We start from the raw sequence: 18491 nt of genomic DNA, 5'->3' as shown, positions 1-18491 counted from the left end.
CTTTGCGTTCGAGGTAGCCAGTCCTCTCACGTCCCACTCATTTGTTCCTGTTTCCTTCCCCAGAATACTTGAGGGTCAGATCACATGACCCAGAGGAGGCTATTCGCCATGATGTCATTGTCTCTATAGTAACTGCTGCCAAGAAGGATTTGTCTCTAGTCAATGATGCACTGCTCAATTATGTAAAGGAGAGGACTTTGGACAAGAGAGTAAGTCATGTTTTTTAAATCCTGGTCAATAATGATGATGATGTTGTTATTATTAGTATTATTTTATTATTCATGTATCAGATTGTTTCAGATATAGTTACACTGTTGTTGTTTGTTTTGGGTTTATTGATCTAATAGTGAGATTTATAATTTGATTATTAATATTTTTGTTGGTACACGTTTGGCTTAAATGGCAGTAAACAGTCACATCAGCCGCTGCACCTGCCCGTTGAATATTTTATTTTCTAACTAGTAGTTTCATTGAAACGTTTTCTTTTTAATTTGCCGTCAGTGGCGCGTGCGTAAGGAGGCCATGATGGGCCTTGCATCGATCTACAGGAAGTACTCGCTGCAGGGAGAAGGCGGGAGGGAGGCCTCAAAACAGATTTCCTGGATCAAAGACAAGCTGCTGCACATCTACTACCAGAACAGCATTGATGACAGGTTTGTGTGCATGTTTTTCTGTTGGCTACAGTTCAAAATGTATTCATTTAGTACCTGGGAGTTTAACTTTTTAACTTTTTGTGTGATTGCAGAGGAAAAAGCTGGTAGTGGTGCATTTCAGAGTCTTAATTTACTGTGATGAACAATTCCTGCTCTGTGCATAACTAACTGAATGTAGAAAATGAGCTCTAATAAGTTTTTTCCCAGCAGAAACATTCAAATCTGCCTTTAATATCCACCTTTCTCTGCACTGCATTTATCAGTGCGGTGTCATAGCTGTATGGAGGAAGAGAGACTGGTTCTGTCACCCTGCCGAGGCTCATAATGTAGAGCAGTCCCAAATATTTTTGTAAGCGAGTTGTGTGCGTGGGACTTTTTATTATTCTTTGAGCAGCATTCCTTTGATGGTGTGTGATTGTTTCTCCATCTCTCCACCTACACTTACTCAACATGGAAACCATCATTCTGCAAAATGTCACCAGCTGAATTAGAAGTAGATTAGATGATACGAGGCAAACTGAGATGGGTTTTTAAAGCCTAAATTGAGTAAAAGAAAAGGGAGAGGAAGAGAACGAGGCGTCGGACTCGAATCTCAGTGGACTTTCTGTGGGTGTAGGTGATCTCTGCTGCTGTGGAGTCACTCAGCTGCTGGCAGGAAAGTGCCCGATGTGGTCGGAGTGTATGCATGTGTGTTGTGTGAACAGCAGGGTAGCTTTACTTGTGTTGGTTCAGCAGTTTCCCCTTGAAAAGCTCTAAAACTTCAGCACATAAAGGCTGAAAAGGGTTTTTTGTTGTTGTCGTTGTTGTTGTGACGAGTGTTGACATTTGAGCTTATGTTTGAATTAATTAATTTACATATCAGTGAGGTGTGTGATGGTGGTGCAGCACCATGAGGGCTGAGAGACAGTGACAGAAGGCTGATCTTAAGTGGGAGTAGGTGGAAGACACCCTGGAGAGGTGGAGGTATGATGTGGAGTAAAGAGGAATGAAAGTCGGTGTGAAATGAGAGGGAGGCAGGAAGTGTGTTTAAGCGAGTGAGTTTAAATATGTGCGGTCAGTAGAGCTGGGCGATATGAGATTTTTTCATATCACGATATGTTTTTTTCATTTCAGGCGATAACGATATCTATCACGATATCAGCCAAATAACTATATTTGTAAGATTTAAATGTGCCGTTGCTCACAAGTAAAATGTGAAATAATCAGCAGCTTGTTTTTATTTAAATATTTATTTCCCATAATAAGTTCAACAGGGTAGATGTACTTAAGGAACATGAGACTTTTTCAGATAAATAAAGGCAAATATTGCAAACTACACAAAAGGCAGCCGCTAAAGCGTTTAAGTTTCAAAATGGAACAAACGAAACAGACTAAATTGTCAATTCCACTTAGAAACAAAATATTAATTCTAAAAATAAATCTTAGTTTGTTTTACAGAAGAACAGACAAAACTGACTAACTTTTGTCAATATCAAATAAACTGAGAACTAAAAGGAAATTCTCAATCTCTCCTTGTTGTATAGCTGAGCTTTTCAAACAGTTTTAACAGTTACTTTAGTCTGACAAAAGCCGAATGACGAATTAGCGCTTCCAGTCAGAGACTGAGGCTACGTCCACACGTACACGGGTATTTTTGAAAACGGAGATTTTCCGCTTTCGTTTTAAAAAATAATCCCGTCCACACATAAAGGGAGAAATGAAGGAAAACGCTGCTATGAACATGCCAAAGCAGCAGGTGGCGCTAGATTCCTAACCGTGCAGAAATGTTGGCCAATCAGAAGTCTAGAAGCCTCGGTGGGAAAAAGTAAACAAAGCTGGGGCATAGAAGCAGAACCGAGTCGTATGTGTGGAGGGACAGTAACTGTGTGTATATGTAAGCATTTAAACACTGCAGAGAGTAGAATTAACAGTATTGTAGAAATTCATTTCACCGAAACAATAACGTGGTGCACAGTGTGACGCATGCACCAGTTTATTGTATTTCCAGACTTGCTTTCGGCACAATTTACAGTGCACGCTACTCTGTTTTTTGTCAGACTTGAAATAGCCGAAATACCTTCACACTACAGAACTTCTATGGCTCTTCCGTTCGACAATCTCTCCGGCATTGGAACCATCATCTGTTTTCTCTTCGGTCACGCTCGGTTGATTTTTCTAGTCGGCACACTCATTTCCTCCATTATGCGCTGGCTCCATTACCCGCTGGCTGCTTCCCAAACAAACACACGTGCGGCTTGGCACTTGTGCTGTACGTAACAAGTCACGCGACGTGACGCTGCGGCTGTGATTGGTTCGGCTCTGCGCTACTGAATTTGGATTGGCTGACTTTTTTTTTTTTTTTTTTTTAAGAGGACAAGAGCGGCGAGGTCTGTCGCGATAGCTTAATTTCTCTATCGAGTAAAAGTTATATCGCGATACATATCGTTATCGTTCTATCGCCCAGCTCTAGCGGTCAGCCATCCAAAGCAGCAGGTGGTGCACGAGAGAGGTGAAGAAGACGGTCCAGGCTAGGCATGGGTATTGATAAGATTTTCACGATTCCGATTCCATTTTCGATTCTGTTTAACGATTAAATTCTTTATCGATTCTTTTTAAAAAGGAGAACACTGAGGTTGATTAGCTTAGAACTTTGTTTTATATCGTCTCTTTGAACAAGATAGAGATTTGGGAGTAACATGGCCTTACAAACCCAGCAGTGAGATCTTAAGAGATCCACAGCCTACGGCTCTTCAATGGGGTGTCACAGGGTCCCCAGGAAAAAAAATTGTAAATGTAAAATAATAAAATAAATATTCTTCTGTAGCAATAACAAAGTATAACATAAATTATTCTGTAGCAATTACACAAGAATATCCAGTAATGTCCCTGCCTACAATTAAACACATTCACATACCGAATGTCGGGGGCATCTGCTGTGGCAAATGGGTGCAAGCCTTTGACCACAAACTTAGCCACTGCTCGGTGACATTCGTCTATCCTGGCCTGAAAGGAGACGCTACCGGTAGACTGCAGCGAGAACTGCCAGCATCTGAGCCAGACTCTGTCTGTCTCTCTCATCATGGTCACCTAAATGCACAGTAATGGCAGGTTTTGTAATGAGGCAGATCGCGCTAACATAATATGCACTGTTAGTTGATTATTTACCTGCCGTATTAAGGGGAGAGGACGTGCAAACGTTAACGCTGCTGCTGGGTTGAGATTCACGAGTCCGGAGTGGAATTAAAAACACGACATTCATTTAAGGTTATCACGTGTTTTGTGAGCAAATGCTTTTGCATATTCGTAGTGTTTCCTCCCTTAAATGAAATATCTACTTTGCAAGTATTGCAAGTTGCCCCATTGTCATCCGTTCTCGTAAAGTATAACCAAACTTTTGAGCGTTTGAGCCGCGTAGGCGCCGTGTTTCCTGCCAGGTAAATGACGCTCCGCAACGTGGTGACGTCATTCGGGGCGACTGGAATCAATAAGTGAATCGTTTGCAAAAATGCCAAAAAATTCCAAGGAGTTGAAACAGTGGGAACCGGTTCTCAACAAGAACCGGTTTTCGATACCCATCCCTAGTCCAGGCAGGGTGGAGTGGGTGGAGATTCAGAGGTGATTTGTTACAGAAGGATAGAAGCAAGAGTGAAAGAGAGTATTTAGAGGATCAGTCGATGTGCTGATGGCAGTTTGGGTCTGAGCTCTGAATGCAGGCCCTTCGAGAGCCGAGGTGCCCTGACGTTAAAGGCGCAGTCCCGTCTAGACTTGAATTTAGACCCAGGAGCTGCCAGCAGGGTTTTGTTGAGGGTTTCTGGCTGCCCACAGGCTAATGGGCTAATTTAAATAAGTAATGAAGTAATGTCTGCAGTAAAGTAAAGCTCCCAGGAGCCATTAGTAAGAGTACTAAATCAAATCAGTAACCTGTGTAGAGATGCTCAGTGATGTCATATCGCTCTTCTGGTTTTAGTTAAAGGTTCAGCTGCTGCTTTCTGTACTGGCTAGGATCTATTAACTATTACTAACCACTCGCACCCAAACATTTTTATTATTTTATTATTATTAATTTAATTTTCTCCATAAAATGTGCCCTCTGTACGTACAGGTTGCTGGTGGAGCGGGTTTTTGCCCAGTACATGGTTCCTCACAACCTGGAAACCACTGAAAGAATGAAGTGTCTGTACTACCTGTATGCCACCCTGGACACAAATGCTGTTAAGTAAGTCAGTTTTTAATTGTTATGCAACAACATGTGTATTAAAGGAGGCCTGGCAAACACATCATTGTGTCCCTTGCTTCTTTCACCTGCAGAGCTTTGAATGAGATGTGGAAGTGCCAGAATCTGTTGAGACACCATGTCAAAGACCTGCTGGACCTGATCAAAAAACCCAAGGTAACTAACGCACACCACAGACTGTAATAACTGCACTATACTTGTCTCTAAAAGGTTTTTCTGTAACTGTGTGTTTGTTTGTTTTCAGTCTGAAGCATCCAACAAGGCTGTGTTTGCCAAAGTCATGGTGATCACAAGTAAGGCATCTTTCTGAATTCAGCACGTCCTTTCAAACAGCAAAAATGAACAAAAGTGATCGCAGGGTGACCTTCTCACCCTGATTTCACATCGATTTCACTGTGACATGCTGAAATTTCTCTGTGAACAGGGAACCTGCCAGACCCTGGCAAGGCTCAGGACTTTGTGAAGAAGCTGGCTCAGGTCTTGGATGATGATGAGCGAATCAGAGATCAGTTAGAAACCTTGGTCAGCCCCGCGTGCTCTTGCAAGCAAGCTGAAGTCTGTGTGGTGAGTGTTGAGTTCCTTTGAGATAACGATGTGGTTTCCTTTAAGCGAAATACTTTCATCCCTCCACTAGCTTTGTGTTATTTGACCCGATTCTTCATATAGGTACTGTAGTCGTAAATGTACTTATTTGTTCATAGAGTTCACATCTTCCAATTTTTGTGCATAAGACAACACTTTTATACACATGTCAGTATTTTGAGTCCAAAGTGTCCTTGTCTTTATTATATCTAATCTGTAATAACCTTTAAATGAGCAGTAACTCGACTTGAGTACATTCCAAAGGTGGTTTTAAAATGTTTAAGCTTGGTTTCATGACAGTTTTAGTGACCGATCGTTGTCACGGTTGGGAAATGTATTGAAACAATCCACCCACGCTGTAAGGAGGATGTTATTAGGGCTGCCCGCCATAATTTCTGTCTCTCTGTCTGATGTCTCGCCGAACACAGAAGACAGACTGAGACGTGTGACTGTAGCGGTCTTGAGCAGTAATTCTCCCGGCTTTCTGAAGATCCTTCAAAGTTTTTCTTTGGACGTCGGCTGCTCTTTCACTCATTTTTAATCCATTTATGGTACCTAATCATATACAGAGGATTTCTTTTTGTTTGTAAAACATTGACCTGTGAATCACTCAAGCACAAAAAGGCACCTGTGCGCCAGCGTTGTGTCTGCGCAAACAACTTAGCAAAGACACAATTTTACGTTGCGTCCTCAGACACTTTGTTAGTAGCAGCCTGATGCATAAACAAACGTTTTCCTGGTTCGTTAGTTGAATCTGCGAACGTTGCCAAAGGTAACAGTCTTGGCAACGTGGTATTTTTGCAACATGACGGTCATTCGAAAAGAGCTACTGGCCAAAAACTCGTATCTCAGCATGATGTGCAGCGTGTCCTTTAAAATTTGAGGAAACTAGACAAGTCGAGTCCAAAAAAAAAGTGGCAGACCTAAAGATCCATCTTAAGAATTAGGGGAGGAAAATATATCAAAGCCCTGACAGAGGACCTCAGAAATGCCTAGAGACCTTCAGTTGATCCATCTGCTACTCACTGAAGCCTCATCAGAAATGGTCTCAGTGGAAGAGCCATTCTTAAAGGAAACAGAAAAGGCTCAGGTATGCCAAGTTATACAGGACCTGGACTGAGAATCAATAGCACAAATGCAGAAAAGTACCACCAGATTTTGATCCAGCATGGAGAGCATCTGATTGGCAGCAGCTTCAGGATGACAATGATCACAAACACACTGCCAGTGCACTAAAAGCATAGCTGGATAGAAAAGCACACAATGAAACACTATCTGTCAAGGATTGACCTTCCAAGAGCCCTGACCTCAATAGCATTGAAGCAGTGTGCTTTCATGTTGACCGAGAACAGAACGAAAGGCAGCCATGTCCTTCAAGACGTCTGGAGAAGTATTCCTGAAGATTAACTAAAGAAATTACAGGAAAAATCAGCTAAGAGAGTTGGTGGTCATACCAAATATTGACTTTCAAGCCTGTTAGAACTGCACAGACTCTGTTTTTGCTTTATACACTGTATTTACGTTTGTTTGCACATAAATCACTGTGCTTCTTTCCCATTTTTCTTGGAAAATGGAAAGAAATGAGGGGAAGCATGAGACACTTGCACAATAGAGTATTTCACTAGAAAGTATTTTTGGTATTTTTTCTTGTTGCTTAATCCTGCGGCAGATTTGCTAAGTTGGCAACAATTAAGTGAACTAAATGATGATGCTCACTGCTGTGAGTATATGAGATGTTGGGCGTTCATGCTGCTGTGTTTGTATTTCCACATTTTAAAAAAGAAAAAAGAAAAAAAGCAGCATTAGATTTTAGTCCAGCTGTGAAATATCACTCCAGGTGGCTTTGGTTTGGAAATACTGAAAAGGCACAGAGAATATTACGGCCATAAAACCCTGAGCTGGTGCTGTAAGCGTTGCCACAAAGTGCCTGCTCATAGGGGGTCATCTGATTGGTGGAGTTTTCTCTCTGTTAGGGTCTTCGTATTGTTGTGGTTTGGTGCTACATAAATAAATTGAAGTTCTTAATTGTCGTCCTTTCAGAGAGACATCACTAAAAAACTTGGCAGCCCCAAACAACCCAGCAATCCATTCCTGGAAATGGTGAAGTTCCTGTTGGAGAGGATTGCTCCTGTGCACATCGACACAGAGTCCATCAGGTACTGTGCGTCAGGATGCAAATTTTAGCTCATCCAATAAATAAAAAGAATGCAAACAACAGCCATATCCGAGTCTAGCGTGCAGAAATTTAACCTCTACCATCATCTCTCAGTGCTCTGATAAAACAGGTAAACAAATCTATAGATGGAACAGCTGATGACGAAGAGGAAGGTGTTCCCACTGAAGAGGCCATCAGAGCAGGGCTGGAACTGCTGAAGGTAAAGATCGGTAATAAACACGAACGCGTGTGGTGTTTATCTGCAGATTGACACGATGGATACTCTGTTGTAAGCCTTTTCATTATCGTGCGTGAGTGCACCATTTAACAAAAATAGAATACCTGCAAGAATTAATCTAAATTATAGGCTCTGCAGTCGCTCAGTAACTTCTGCTGCTGTCGTGTCAATTGCTACCTGCAGTCTAGCAATCAGTGATATATAAATTGTTGTTGGTTGAAATTGTGGAGTGACGGGAAAAAAAGAAGCACTCTGTGATGGATGATGTCTCCTGCAGTCCTGCCTTTTTATAGTGACACAAACACAACAGATAATTAATGAGTAAAACACACACACACATCTTTTCGACCCTTTACGGTTTGCTTAAAATATCAATCACGCTTGTTTCTTTTCTTTCTAAGGTGAAAAGGTGTTGATTGTACTCTGCGCAGCTGTTTGACTCACCTTTCATCACTCGCAGGTGCTGTCATTCACACATCCAGTGTCATTCCACTCTGCAGAGACGTTTGAGTCTCTGCTGGGCTGTTTGAAAATGGATGACGAGAAGGTGGCAGAGGCAGCGCTGCAGATCTTCAAGAATACAGGCAGCAAGATGGAGGAGAGTTTTCCTCACATCAAATCGTGAGTTTGATGAGCTAAATTTGGCTGATTTGTTTGCCTTGTAGCGCTGTGTAATGTGCAGTGACACTCCTGGAATGCAGGGATGCATTATTTATACGCTTACTTAGGACACGCTGCTCTGTGCATGACTTGTGACCCAACTTTCTGCTGTGTTTTTGTTGTTCGTGGTGTTCTCCCGTCTGCTCCCCCAAGTGTTCTACTGCCGGTACTACAGGCCAAAGCCAAGAGAGGCCCTCCCCGCCAGGCTAAATATGCCATCCACTGCATCAACGCCATGTTCAGCAACAGAGACACACACTTTGCCCAAATCTTTGAGGTCAGTCACTTTGGTGCCAGGTTTTTATCTATGTGGTCAATGAGAGAGGATATCCCTATCCCTGGCTTAAATCCTGTTTGTGACGGGCAGCCAATCAAAATGAAATTCGATTTAAAAGGAAGGCGAAAAGACCTAAAACATGTTGTTTTAGACGGTGAGTGAACTCTGGGCCAGTATTGGGTGACTGCTGATTATCTGGAACTTTCAAAGCAACTGAATCTAAGAGGGGAAACCAATGTGGTTTGGAGTGCTTTACCCTTTAATTGTGTTATTTCAGCCGATTTTCCTGTTTTTTGTGTTACAAAGAGAATCCGTCTGCATTCATGGATGTGCTCAGAATATTTACCCCAATGTGACGTCTGCATTAACTTTACATCAAATCCATCCTGAGATTTTTTAATTTATTTTTTTTATGTGCTCCTAAAACTGTGTCAGTGACATGTTGTGTTTCTTCAGCCTCTTCATAAAAGTCTGGACACTGCTAACCTGGAGCAGCTCATCACTCCTTTGACCACCCTGGGTCACCTGGCCCAGCTGGCCCCAGAACAGTTTGCCGCACCTCTCAAATCTCTAGTCGCCAACTTCATTGTGAAGGATCTGCTCATGAACGACAGGGTATACACACGCATCCACGTATACCTCTTACTGTTCTGCAGTGTTTAAGCACGCCTCTTCTCTTTAGCCTTTTGAGCCTAAGATTAGTGCTTCTCCTTTACTATTATTATTTGTAACTTTTTTATTACTTTTCATTTTGATGTAATTAGTCTTGTTTTACTCATTTAATTATTATAAGTGGGGGGTTTTCTTCTGATTGCACTTTGGCTTAAATGTGCTGTATAAATATTCCCAGCTGTGTTGACCTAAAGTCTCAGTTTATGTGAATTATTCAAATTATTTGTGTTATTTGTAGATCCCAGGAAAGAAAACAACCAAACTTTGGGTTCCCGATGATGAAGTGTCCCCAGAGACCATGGCCAAGGTCAGCAGTGAACGTTTGTGTGTCTCTTCAAAAGCTCCGTCTGGCTGCTGTTTTTGTTTTTTAAGTAGTTTAATCTGAAGATTACTCTGAGCCAGAATTCTCCTAATTACTTTGTCACACTCTTGATGTATTAATGCAAAACACTTAATCTTTCACTCTTTCATCTTCCTCATTCAGATCCAGGGCATCAAGCTGATGGTGAGGTGGTTACTAGGCGTGAAGAACAACCAGAGCAAATCGGGCAACTCCACCCTGAGGATGCTGACTGCTATCTTACACAGCGATGGAGACCTAACAGAACAGGGCAAGATGGGGTAATTAAAATAAATAAACTCTGCTTCTCAGACAAACCTAAGGTCCTGTGTGTGTCAGGCCCTTGAGCAGCTCAAAGAAAGCTTTGTCCTCAGATTAAGGTCGTGCAATTTTCAGTGAAGCGCTCACTTTTAATGGGTGCTCTGGACCTTTGAGGGTTTTGATGGTAAGAACGTTTGTAGATAAATGAATAAATCTGCTTCCTCTTGTTTCTCTCTAGCAAACCGGACATGTCGAGGCTGCGGCTGGCGGCGGCGTGCGCCCTGCTGAAGCTGGCACAGGAGCCCTGCTACCACGAAATCATCACGTTGGAGCAATATCAGTTGTGCGCGCTCGTCATTAATGTAAGAACTGCCATATTTAATTTGCCGGCTCTGCGTTTTCAGTTAAAGTCCTTTTCTGTGCAGCTCATCTTTATTCCACCTCTGCCTCTTCTCCCTGATATTGTCCCATTTCATCCTCCTCATCATCGCGTTTCCTGTTCTCCGTGTCCTCGTCTTTGCGCTATAGGATGAGTGCTACCAGGTGCGACAGTGTTTTGCCCAGAAGCTTCACCGGGGCCTGTGCCGTCTGCGGCTACCGCTGGAATACATGGCAGTGTTCGCTCTGTGCGCCAAGGACCCCGTTAAGGAGAGGCGGGCTCACGCTCGCCAGTGCCTGGTGAAAAACGTCAACATACGCCGCGAGTACCTCAAACAGCACGCTGCCCTCAGCGGTAAAGAAACCAAACGATATCTGATGATTTCGGATGACATTTGAGGGTGGTGTCATATTCACTGTGTGTGTACCCACAGACAAGCTGTTCTCTCTGCTGCCGGAGTATGTGGTGCCCTACACCATCCACCTTCTGGCACACGACCCGGACTATGTCAAAGTACAAGACATCGAGCAGCTAAAGGAAATTAAAGAGTAAGCGGTGTATGATCTCTTAAATGGGTTTTTAATATTCCAACCTGGCGTTTGTGGTTTCAGTCACGTTTTAGTCTGTTTTTATGATGGTTAATCATGACTTGTACCTTTTAATGTCAAACTTGCTGTCCTGGATAGGGCTCTGTGGTTTGTCCTCGAGATTATAATGGCCAAGAATGAGAACAACAGCCACGCCTTCATAAGAAAAATGGTGGAAAACATCAAGCAGACGAAAGACGCCCAGGCCGCCACCGATCCCAAAACGAATGAGGTGCTCATTTAACGTGCAGCTAATATGGACCGTAGATATCCAGCCAGTGTTTCAGCCGCCGTCATCAGTGCTGCCCTGACGTGCGTTTGTTGTTTCTTCCTTGTGCAGAAACTCTACACAGTGTGTGACGTTGCCATGCACATTATCATGTCGAAGAGCACCACCTACAGCCTGGAGTCTCCAAAGGACCCCGTGCTGCCATCACGCTTCTTTACCAAACCAGACAAGGTCGGTCTCTGCGCTCTGAAGAGTTTAAAGCATCCAAAACATTTTTCACTTTGTTAAAATGAGTAAACGACAGCATTGCTAGTGTTAGCAGATCCTTCCGAAGAGTTATGAGAAAGTAGCTGCCTTAAGTTTTGTATAAACGTGTCCTTGTTTGAAGAGAAATTATCAAAAAAGGGGGAAAAAACAAAAAAGCAGGCATGTTTTGTCTAATGAGATCGTCTGCTTGTGTTTCTGCTTTGTTTTAATTGCTGCTGTTCTCTCTGCTTCTCTCTTTCAGAACTTCAGCAACACAAAAAATTATCTCCCAGCAGAGATGAAGGCATTCTTCACACCAGGAAAGGTAAGCTCGAGCTTTTTAAATGATAATGTGGGCTCACTAGTTTTGTTGATCACACATCCGGCTCACTGCTCCACTCTGACCGCCTCTCCTTCCTATTTAAGCCCAAGTCTGCTAACGTTTTGGGGGCGGTAAACAAGCCCTTGTCATCAGCGGGCAAACAACTCCAGAGTAAAGCTTCTCGTATGGAGACCACCAGTAACGACTCCTCGTCCAACCCGGGCTCTCCGCAGCGCAGCAAAAGCAGGTAGGAGATATAACGGCAAGACTCCCACACTCAGAAAACGTAACGTATCAGCAATATTTTGGTCTGATAAAAGACTCGGATTAGCTCCAGGCACTCCGTGTTTGCACGTAGGATGTTTCCATACGTAGCTGCTCTGCCGTAGGCTTTTTCCTGTTAAAGGAGAGTTTTTCCTTCCCACTGTTGCCAAGCACTTGCTCATAGGGGTTTGTCTAACTGTTGGGGTTTCATTCTAATATTGTAGGGTCTATGGATCATTTTCAAATGTTGAAAATTCAGGAGACTGTGTCACTTGTTGCACCCTGTTTTGTTTGTAACTAAAATAGTAACAAGTAATGATTGATGTTATTTTTCAGGCATGACAGCACAGAGATGGATCACAGTGAAAACGAGGACATCAGCCTAAAGAGAGCAGACAGTGTCGACAAGGTAAATCTCCTTTAGGCGCTGCGAGACTGATTGGAAGATAAACGTCGATGTGGCGATCACGTCTTTATTTCTGATGAGATCTTAACAGGATGTATTGTTTAATAATATGTGTTGAAAAAGTGTATTGGAGTAGTTATTGTTACAACCTTGATTGAAATTGATATGACTGTAATCTAAAAGCAAAGAGGCTGTGCAGACTTACTCTATTGTAAGTTATTCTTTCTAGTGTGGGGTGGTTTTTGTTTGTTTTTAAAGTAAAACAAAAGCAAATAAGCAAAACCGTGATAAAAGATTATACTGAAGCTGATGGAAAGTAGTGAAGGGAGCGTTGCCGTGATTCGGCAGAGTGCTGCCTGTCGTAAATCCCCGTGTCTCTGCTTTATGATACGACTGTGCAAACACCAGCTGGATTGAAGTCGAGACTAGATTAACGTGTACAAATTGTGTAAACCATCATTATTGCTTTGCATGCATGATTTCATCTGACTCAGAAATCCTTCCTTTCGAAACAAACAACAGAAAAAAGTAATGGTATCTTTTTATGCAAAAATATGAATTTCACATGAGTTTCTCACTGAGTTTGTGGGTTTTAGAAGGGTTAACCTCAGGAATCGAGACGACTTATGTAATTTTTCAGCCTTCGGTAAGGTCACAGAAGGGCTCTGTGTGTTATTGCTTACAGATCAATTCACCAGTCACGTGTGAGAAACCACTCCAAAGATCTCAAATCTCTATCTCTCATCACCATTTTTCTTCTTCCTTTTCTTTGTGCTGCTGTAAAAACTGAATTTCAGTCTTTTTTACTGTGAAACAAAGAAATGGTGAACACTGAGTTTGTGTGCAGGATATCGAAAAGCCCCGGGGTCGCAAACGGGGCGTAACCTCCGGCGATGACCAGGAGAGCAAGCCGAAGCGTGGACGTAAGAAGGCAACTGCCAACACCACCGCAGCGGCTGACTCTGAGGACCCGTGGGACGAAGACAACCGGCCGGAGGACGAACAGAACAGTCCGCCCAAGAAAGGCCGCAGGGGCCGGCCTCCGAAGTCTGCTACGCCCAGTCAGGACACGCCTGCCAAAGGGAGGAGGGGGCGGAAGAAGGCAGCTCCTCCACCCGAGGAGGATGAGGAGGAAGAGGAGGAGGACGAGGAGAGGGGTGAGGAGGAAGTAGAGGATGAAGACGAGGACGACGACAGGAGCAGTGAAAACATGGAGGTGAAGACCAGGGGAGGAAGGCAAGCCAGGGCGCCACGACGATCACAGGGGTACGAAAACAGCCGGCGCACGCAGAAACACGAGATGTGCTTCAAAGTTCTGTCAGCGAGCTTCGTTTTTGATGGAAGTCGTTTTGTTTTGTCTTCCTTTAACAGATCTGACTCTGCAGAGTCCACGCCGCAGAAAAGGAGAGGACGTCCGCCTAAATCGGCTCAGCCGGCGGCCAAGAAGCCAACGTAAGATTCACTTTTGCAAAAATGCACATCAGCGACTGCGACTGCTCCTCCAAGGGCACAAAATGTAATATGTGCACGCTAAGCTGTTCCTGTTCTGTCCGCGGATACAGGCGCGGGGGCCGATGGAAGGCAGCTGCCACTAAGGATGAGTCTGAGGAAGAAGATGAAGAGGAGGAGGAGGAAGAAGTGGAGGAAGAGGAGGATGAGCCAACACCGAAGGTGTCAAGTGTTGTCACATCCATTTTAGTGTCTTTTAAAACAACTCAAGTATTTTAAAGGAGTTTATATGCTTGGTCATTTGTTCAGTTTTCATCCTTTTTCATTTCAGGGTCGCAAGAAGGCAGCTGGGCGAAGAAGATGAGCTAAAAAAACTTTAAAACAAAAACAGAGGACAAAAGAAGACGGCACGTCTCCTCGAGAGTCACGGAGGAATGACGCAAGAACGAAACAAAATAAATGGACATTGAACTTTTTAAAACTTTTCATAAGCCGACGCTCCTACTGTTACACCGACTTTACACACTTGCATATTCCACGTGCACACTACATCAATACATCCGCATCGTCAGCTGTGGGTTGTTGCTTTGTGCTGCATTGTGATGACGTTAAGCCACATTAAGTAGAAATGATTTTAACGAGGAAAAACAAAGGAAAAAAAATAGATCGCTCTTGTAAATAGTCTCTTATGTCTGTTTCATGTTCTGTTGTTGTGTTTGACGCTGACTGGGCGGATGCTGTAAAGCCTTTGCCCACTCATGTTATTAAAAGTGCTCCCAAAAAGCGGCGTTGCTTATCAAACCTCCCTCCGTGTCAACTTTTAAAAACTGAAAGAGATTAACCATTACCTTTTTTTTTTATTTTTTTTTTTTATGTAATGTTAATTGTGTGAATTTACTTTTAAACAAAGAAATAAAACGTGCTCTTTTGTTTACAGCTCTGTATATTAAAAACTTTTTTTAAAACCATATATTGAAAAAGAAAGTGTCAGAACTGTCCGACTGTAGAGTTGCTTCTGGAAACGATTGTAGTGTGCGTCTCATTTTTAGGTTTGTACTTGCTGATAGAAGGAAGTCATGAGCAGCTGTGTTGCTAGTTTCTTGGTTTTGTTTTGGTTTTTTTGTCACTGCTGATTAACTTGGCTTCACATCCACCCAGTCAGACCCTCCATTGTATCAATATAATTCTCTATAAAAACCTGACATGTTCATTTTCTCTTTCTTTTACTTTGATGTGGTTTGTGCTTTATCGGTATGATTAGCTCTGATGCCAGAGGCTGTCGTGAATAGAGATATTTTAGCTATTAAGAATGTTTGAAAAGGGTGAGCCGTTTTTTTAAAGGGCTTGTATAATATCCAGTTGTAATCAAAACAGTTATGTGAACACATTTAATGTCAGTAGACTTCAAAACAACTGCACTGTTTAACCAGAACTTTAAAACCGTTGGTGAAGAATGACTGCATGACACCACAAGACAGCCCCAAAGGTACTGGGTTGGAGCTTTTATGGGGGGGGCGCTCCTCGGTGTTAGCCAGGTGGTTGTAAATGAAATTGACAGCAGGTGAAAACCCTCAAAAGAAAATGGTTTTTACAGGTGGTTCAACAGATCACTGCTTTCTCTGGATCCTTCTTGACTGATTTTTCTCCAGTCTTGCTTTTTTGTTAGTGTCCTTGTTATGAGTACCTGCTGCACATTCAGGGTGCACAGGTAGTCCAGATCCTTCAGGATCACACATCCATATGTTATGCCTCCCAGCACAGTGTGGAGGAGATACTAGAAGATGAGCGCTTACACAAGGAGAACTGGACAGAGCCGGAGAAAGTCTCATAAACTCTATATCATGAGCTCCAGCAGGTTAGTCGTGCATATATCTGAGCACGCTGTCACAAACACACTCAGTCAGAGGGCCTCGCATGTTTTAGTCGGACCTCTCCTCAAAGCTCAGCTGGCATTCGCTCGAAGACACCAGAACTGGACCCGTCCCCTTCAGAGGAGAGCAGGCTCACACTGAGCACATGAAACGTTTCACCCCCTGAAACATTATCCAGGATGTCTGCACTGGGGAGGATGAGGGATTTCCTGGGAGGGTCACACAGACTGCTGTGACTGTTCATAGGCGCTGGGATGATGTCCTCAGACCCAGCGTCAGACCTTCTGCTGGTGAAAGACACTGTCCAGCCCATGTTGCCAGAGTTTACTCAATTCCTGGATGATGTAGACAGTGAAGCCACTGACTGACACACGTTTCCCAGACTTGAATCCAATTAAGAACCTCTGGGATGTTATGAATCAGTGACTGACGTCACCAAATAAGGCTCACTGGTGCTGGCATCCAGGTCTGGAGGGGAGGGGGGGGTCCCCCGGGACACCATCTGCTGTCTCATCAGAATCAGGGTTTGTAATGCAGCCACATACACAACTGAGCCACAGTATAATGCAAGCTGGATGAGCAATTTCAGCTAGTAATTCTGATTTTTGTAGATTATGAATCCAGCCCTCAAAGGGTTGATGATTTTGTTTATTGAGATTTGATGTTTGTATAAAATCTTCTCTTCATTTCTTTGAGCACAGTAATCTAATGCATCTTACAGTAAACACCTTGTGAGGTGATGCTTTAAAACAAAACTGTGTAGTTTATGTATTAACGCCTTGCACACTCAGACATGTGCAGGTAGGGTCTGCTAAGGATTTGTAACACGGCTGGTTTCAGGATCCATGGACTGACATCAGCAGATTTCAAGTTTTCAAGGAGATGCAAACAGATAAGTCAGTGTCCTTCTTAACTAAATTTTAACCCAACATGAAGATTGCACTTTAAACTGCTGTCAGGGTGGACATCAAGCAGCATCAGATGTGGATTGTCTGTGTATTTAAATTATTTATTTGCAGAGAGTCAAAGCACACTCACGCTGTCCAGTCCAGTGTTTGTGCACTCTGAGGCTGCTAAGCGTCCAATGTTGCTCCTTTTCCTGTGTTGTTTATGAGGCAAGCTGTGCTCCTCGTTGCTTATGCACATGTACTTGAGTTTTGAACTTTTGCAGCGTAGCCCAGCTCAGTGGAAAAACACCCACACACCACAATCTGCCTTCGGGTTATGGTCCGTGCCAGGCCTTAATCACATACTGTTCGACTGCCGGCTGAGTCTGTTTCCCTGCATTAGATAAACCACCTGCCTTTCAAGGCAAATTCAATAAATGACAAGAGCATGCACTTCTGTCCCCCGCTGAGCTGAGCTGCACCGACGAGCAGCGACTACACGCTCATCTCCAACGTCCCTGTTCAAATGCACAGAGCTGAATGAGGAAAACAGTTTGTTAAAGGTGTGCACGCATTTCTTACCTCCCATTAGACTAACCAGTAATGAGGATAATGGTTGCTTTATTCTGTAAAGACCTCATTGGCCCAGTCTCAGTTCGAGTATGCACCAGCCTCCACATGACCTTAGCTGGATGAACAATTGAGGGTTGGAAGGAAGCAAAGAAGGAAAAAGCTGAAACTGAAAATCATTCTCACAGTATGGATCCGGCTTCATTTGATGTCACTAATCTGGATTTCAGCAGGTGAACTCTGAGCTTTTCCAAACGGTATCACAAACTAAATCTGTCACTTGTTAAAATTTTGATTAAGTGGTCCAGACGGTCATTTGAACACTCGCGTGTCAGGACAGTCAACATGAGACAAACTGTCCCCATACAAACTCTTCTCATACCATCTTTATAGAGCCTTTCTTTGATCAAGTTATACATTTCCTTACGAGATATGGTTTATGACTTCTTTTCATATTTGTTTACATTTGTAAAGATGAGGACAGAATTATTAAGACTACAGACCAAGGTCCAAAGATACCCTCAATTTTATCTTATTTTACAAGCTGTGAGGATTGCATAAGATAAAACACATCATTGCACAGTGGTGGTTTGTGCCATGGCTCAATAAAACGAAATAAAGCTCTTATTGTGTGCAAACAGGAATAATAAATAATACATTCTTTCTAAAGAAAACAAGTATGATTAGAAATGCTTTTGGACATATTTGTTTGCTGCCTTTATATTATTTAAACGATCTGCATTGAAATGTGATTGTGGCATTAGAACTGTATACAGAGTCTGGTGTAGGTTAAGGAGGTCAGGTTAGATTTGGAGTGTCAGGCTGGAAGCTGCCAGCAGCACCAACAGACTCATGTCTCTTCACATATTTATGCAGCAGCTATATGGACCAAAATAGCCGACAGCAAGAGAGGCCTGAGTTTCCAAGCAACCCAGCTGAGAGCAGGAAGATAAGGAAGTGATGTGCTGCAGGGTACACTCAGTCTGCTGTTTGCATACATCTCCTCTTCACCCCCCTCTCTTTCTGTGTGGGGTCCTGAGTGAACCGGATCCGGTGAGAAATGTCGATGAGCTTTTATTGCGCTTGATGTGTGACACCGGAATACAGTTATGAAATTATGTGCCAGCTGAGGATGCATAATAATAGGACCGTTACTGGGATTATATTAGGGGTGTTACACCTGGGCCACTCTCCTTTCCTGTGCTGTGAATACTTTATCACATCTAGACT

General features: G+C 43.1%; 1 protein-coding gene across 1 annotated transcript in view; it reads left to right on the top strand.

Moving 5' to 3' along the window:
* pds5b (PDS5 cohesin associated factor B) overlaps positions 1–15143 on the top strand; it is a 35093-nt gene extending 19950 nt beyond the window's left edge. The window contains exons 11-35 of the mRNA XM_026181703.1: positions 64–209; positions 502–653; positions 4735–4848; positions 4941–5022; positions 5111–5159; positions 5291–5430; positions 7489–7604; positions 7718–7823; positions 8302–8462; positions 8655–8778; positions 9235–9393; positions 9689–9757; positions 9935–10071; positions 10290–10413; positions 10580–10784; positions 10864–10978; positions 11117–11249; positions 11358–11477; positions 11755–11817; positions 11919–12061; positions 12415–12487; positions 13332–13750; positions 13856–13936; positions 14047–14155; positions 14265–15143. Coding sequence (XP_026037488.1) covers positions 64–209; positions 502–653; positions 4735–4848; positions 4941–5022; positions 5111–5159; positions 5291–5430; positions 7489–7604; positions 7718–7823; positions 8302–8462; positions 8655–8778; positions 9235–9393; positions 9689–9757; positions 9935–10071; positions 10290–10413; positions 10580–10784; positions 10864–10978; positions 11117–11249; positions 11358–11477; positions 11755–11817; positions 11919–12061; positions 12415–12487; positions 13332–13750; positions 13856–13936; positions 14047–14155; positions 14265–14297 — 3173 coding nt within the window. The 3' untranslated portion in view covers positions 14298–15143. The remainder of the gene's footprint in view (positions 1–63; positions 210–501; positions 654–4734; positions 4849–4940; positions 5023–5110; positions 5160–5290; positions 5431–7488; positions 7605–7717; positions 7824–8301; positions 8463–8654; positions 8779–9234; positions 9394–9688; positions 9758–9934; positions 10072–10289; positions 10414–10579; positions 10785–10863; positions 10979–11116; positions 11250–11357; positions 11478–11754; positions 11818–11918; positions 12062–12414; positions 12488–13331; positions 13751–13855; positions 13937–14046; positions 14156–14264) is intronic.
* The last annotated feature ends 3348 nt before the right edge of the window (positions 15144–18491 follow it).

The sequence above is a fragment of the Astatotilapia calliptera genome, chromosome 10 (genome assembly GCF_900246225.1).
Source record: "Astatotilapia calliptera chromosome 10, fAstCal1.2, whole genome shotgun sequence".
Classification (NCBI taxonomy): domain Eukaryota; kingdom Metazoa; phylum Chordata; class Actinopteri; order Cichliformes; family Cichlidae; genus Astatotilapia; species Astatotilapia calliptera.
The sequence above is the reverse complement of the archived record's forward strand: the minus strand, read 5'-3'. Positions and strand labels throughout refer to the sequence as shown.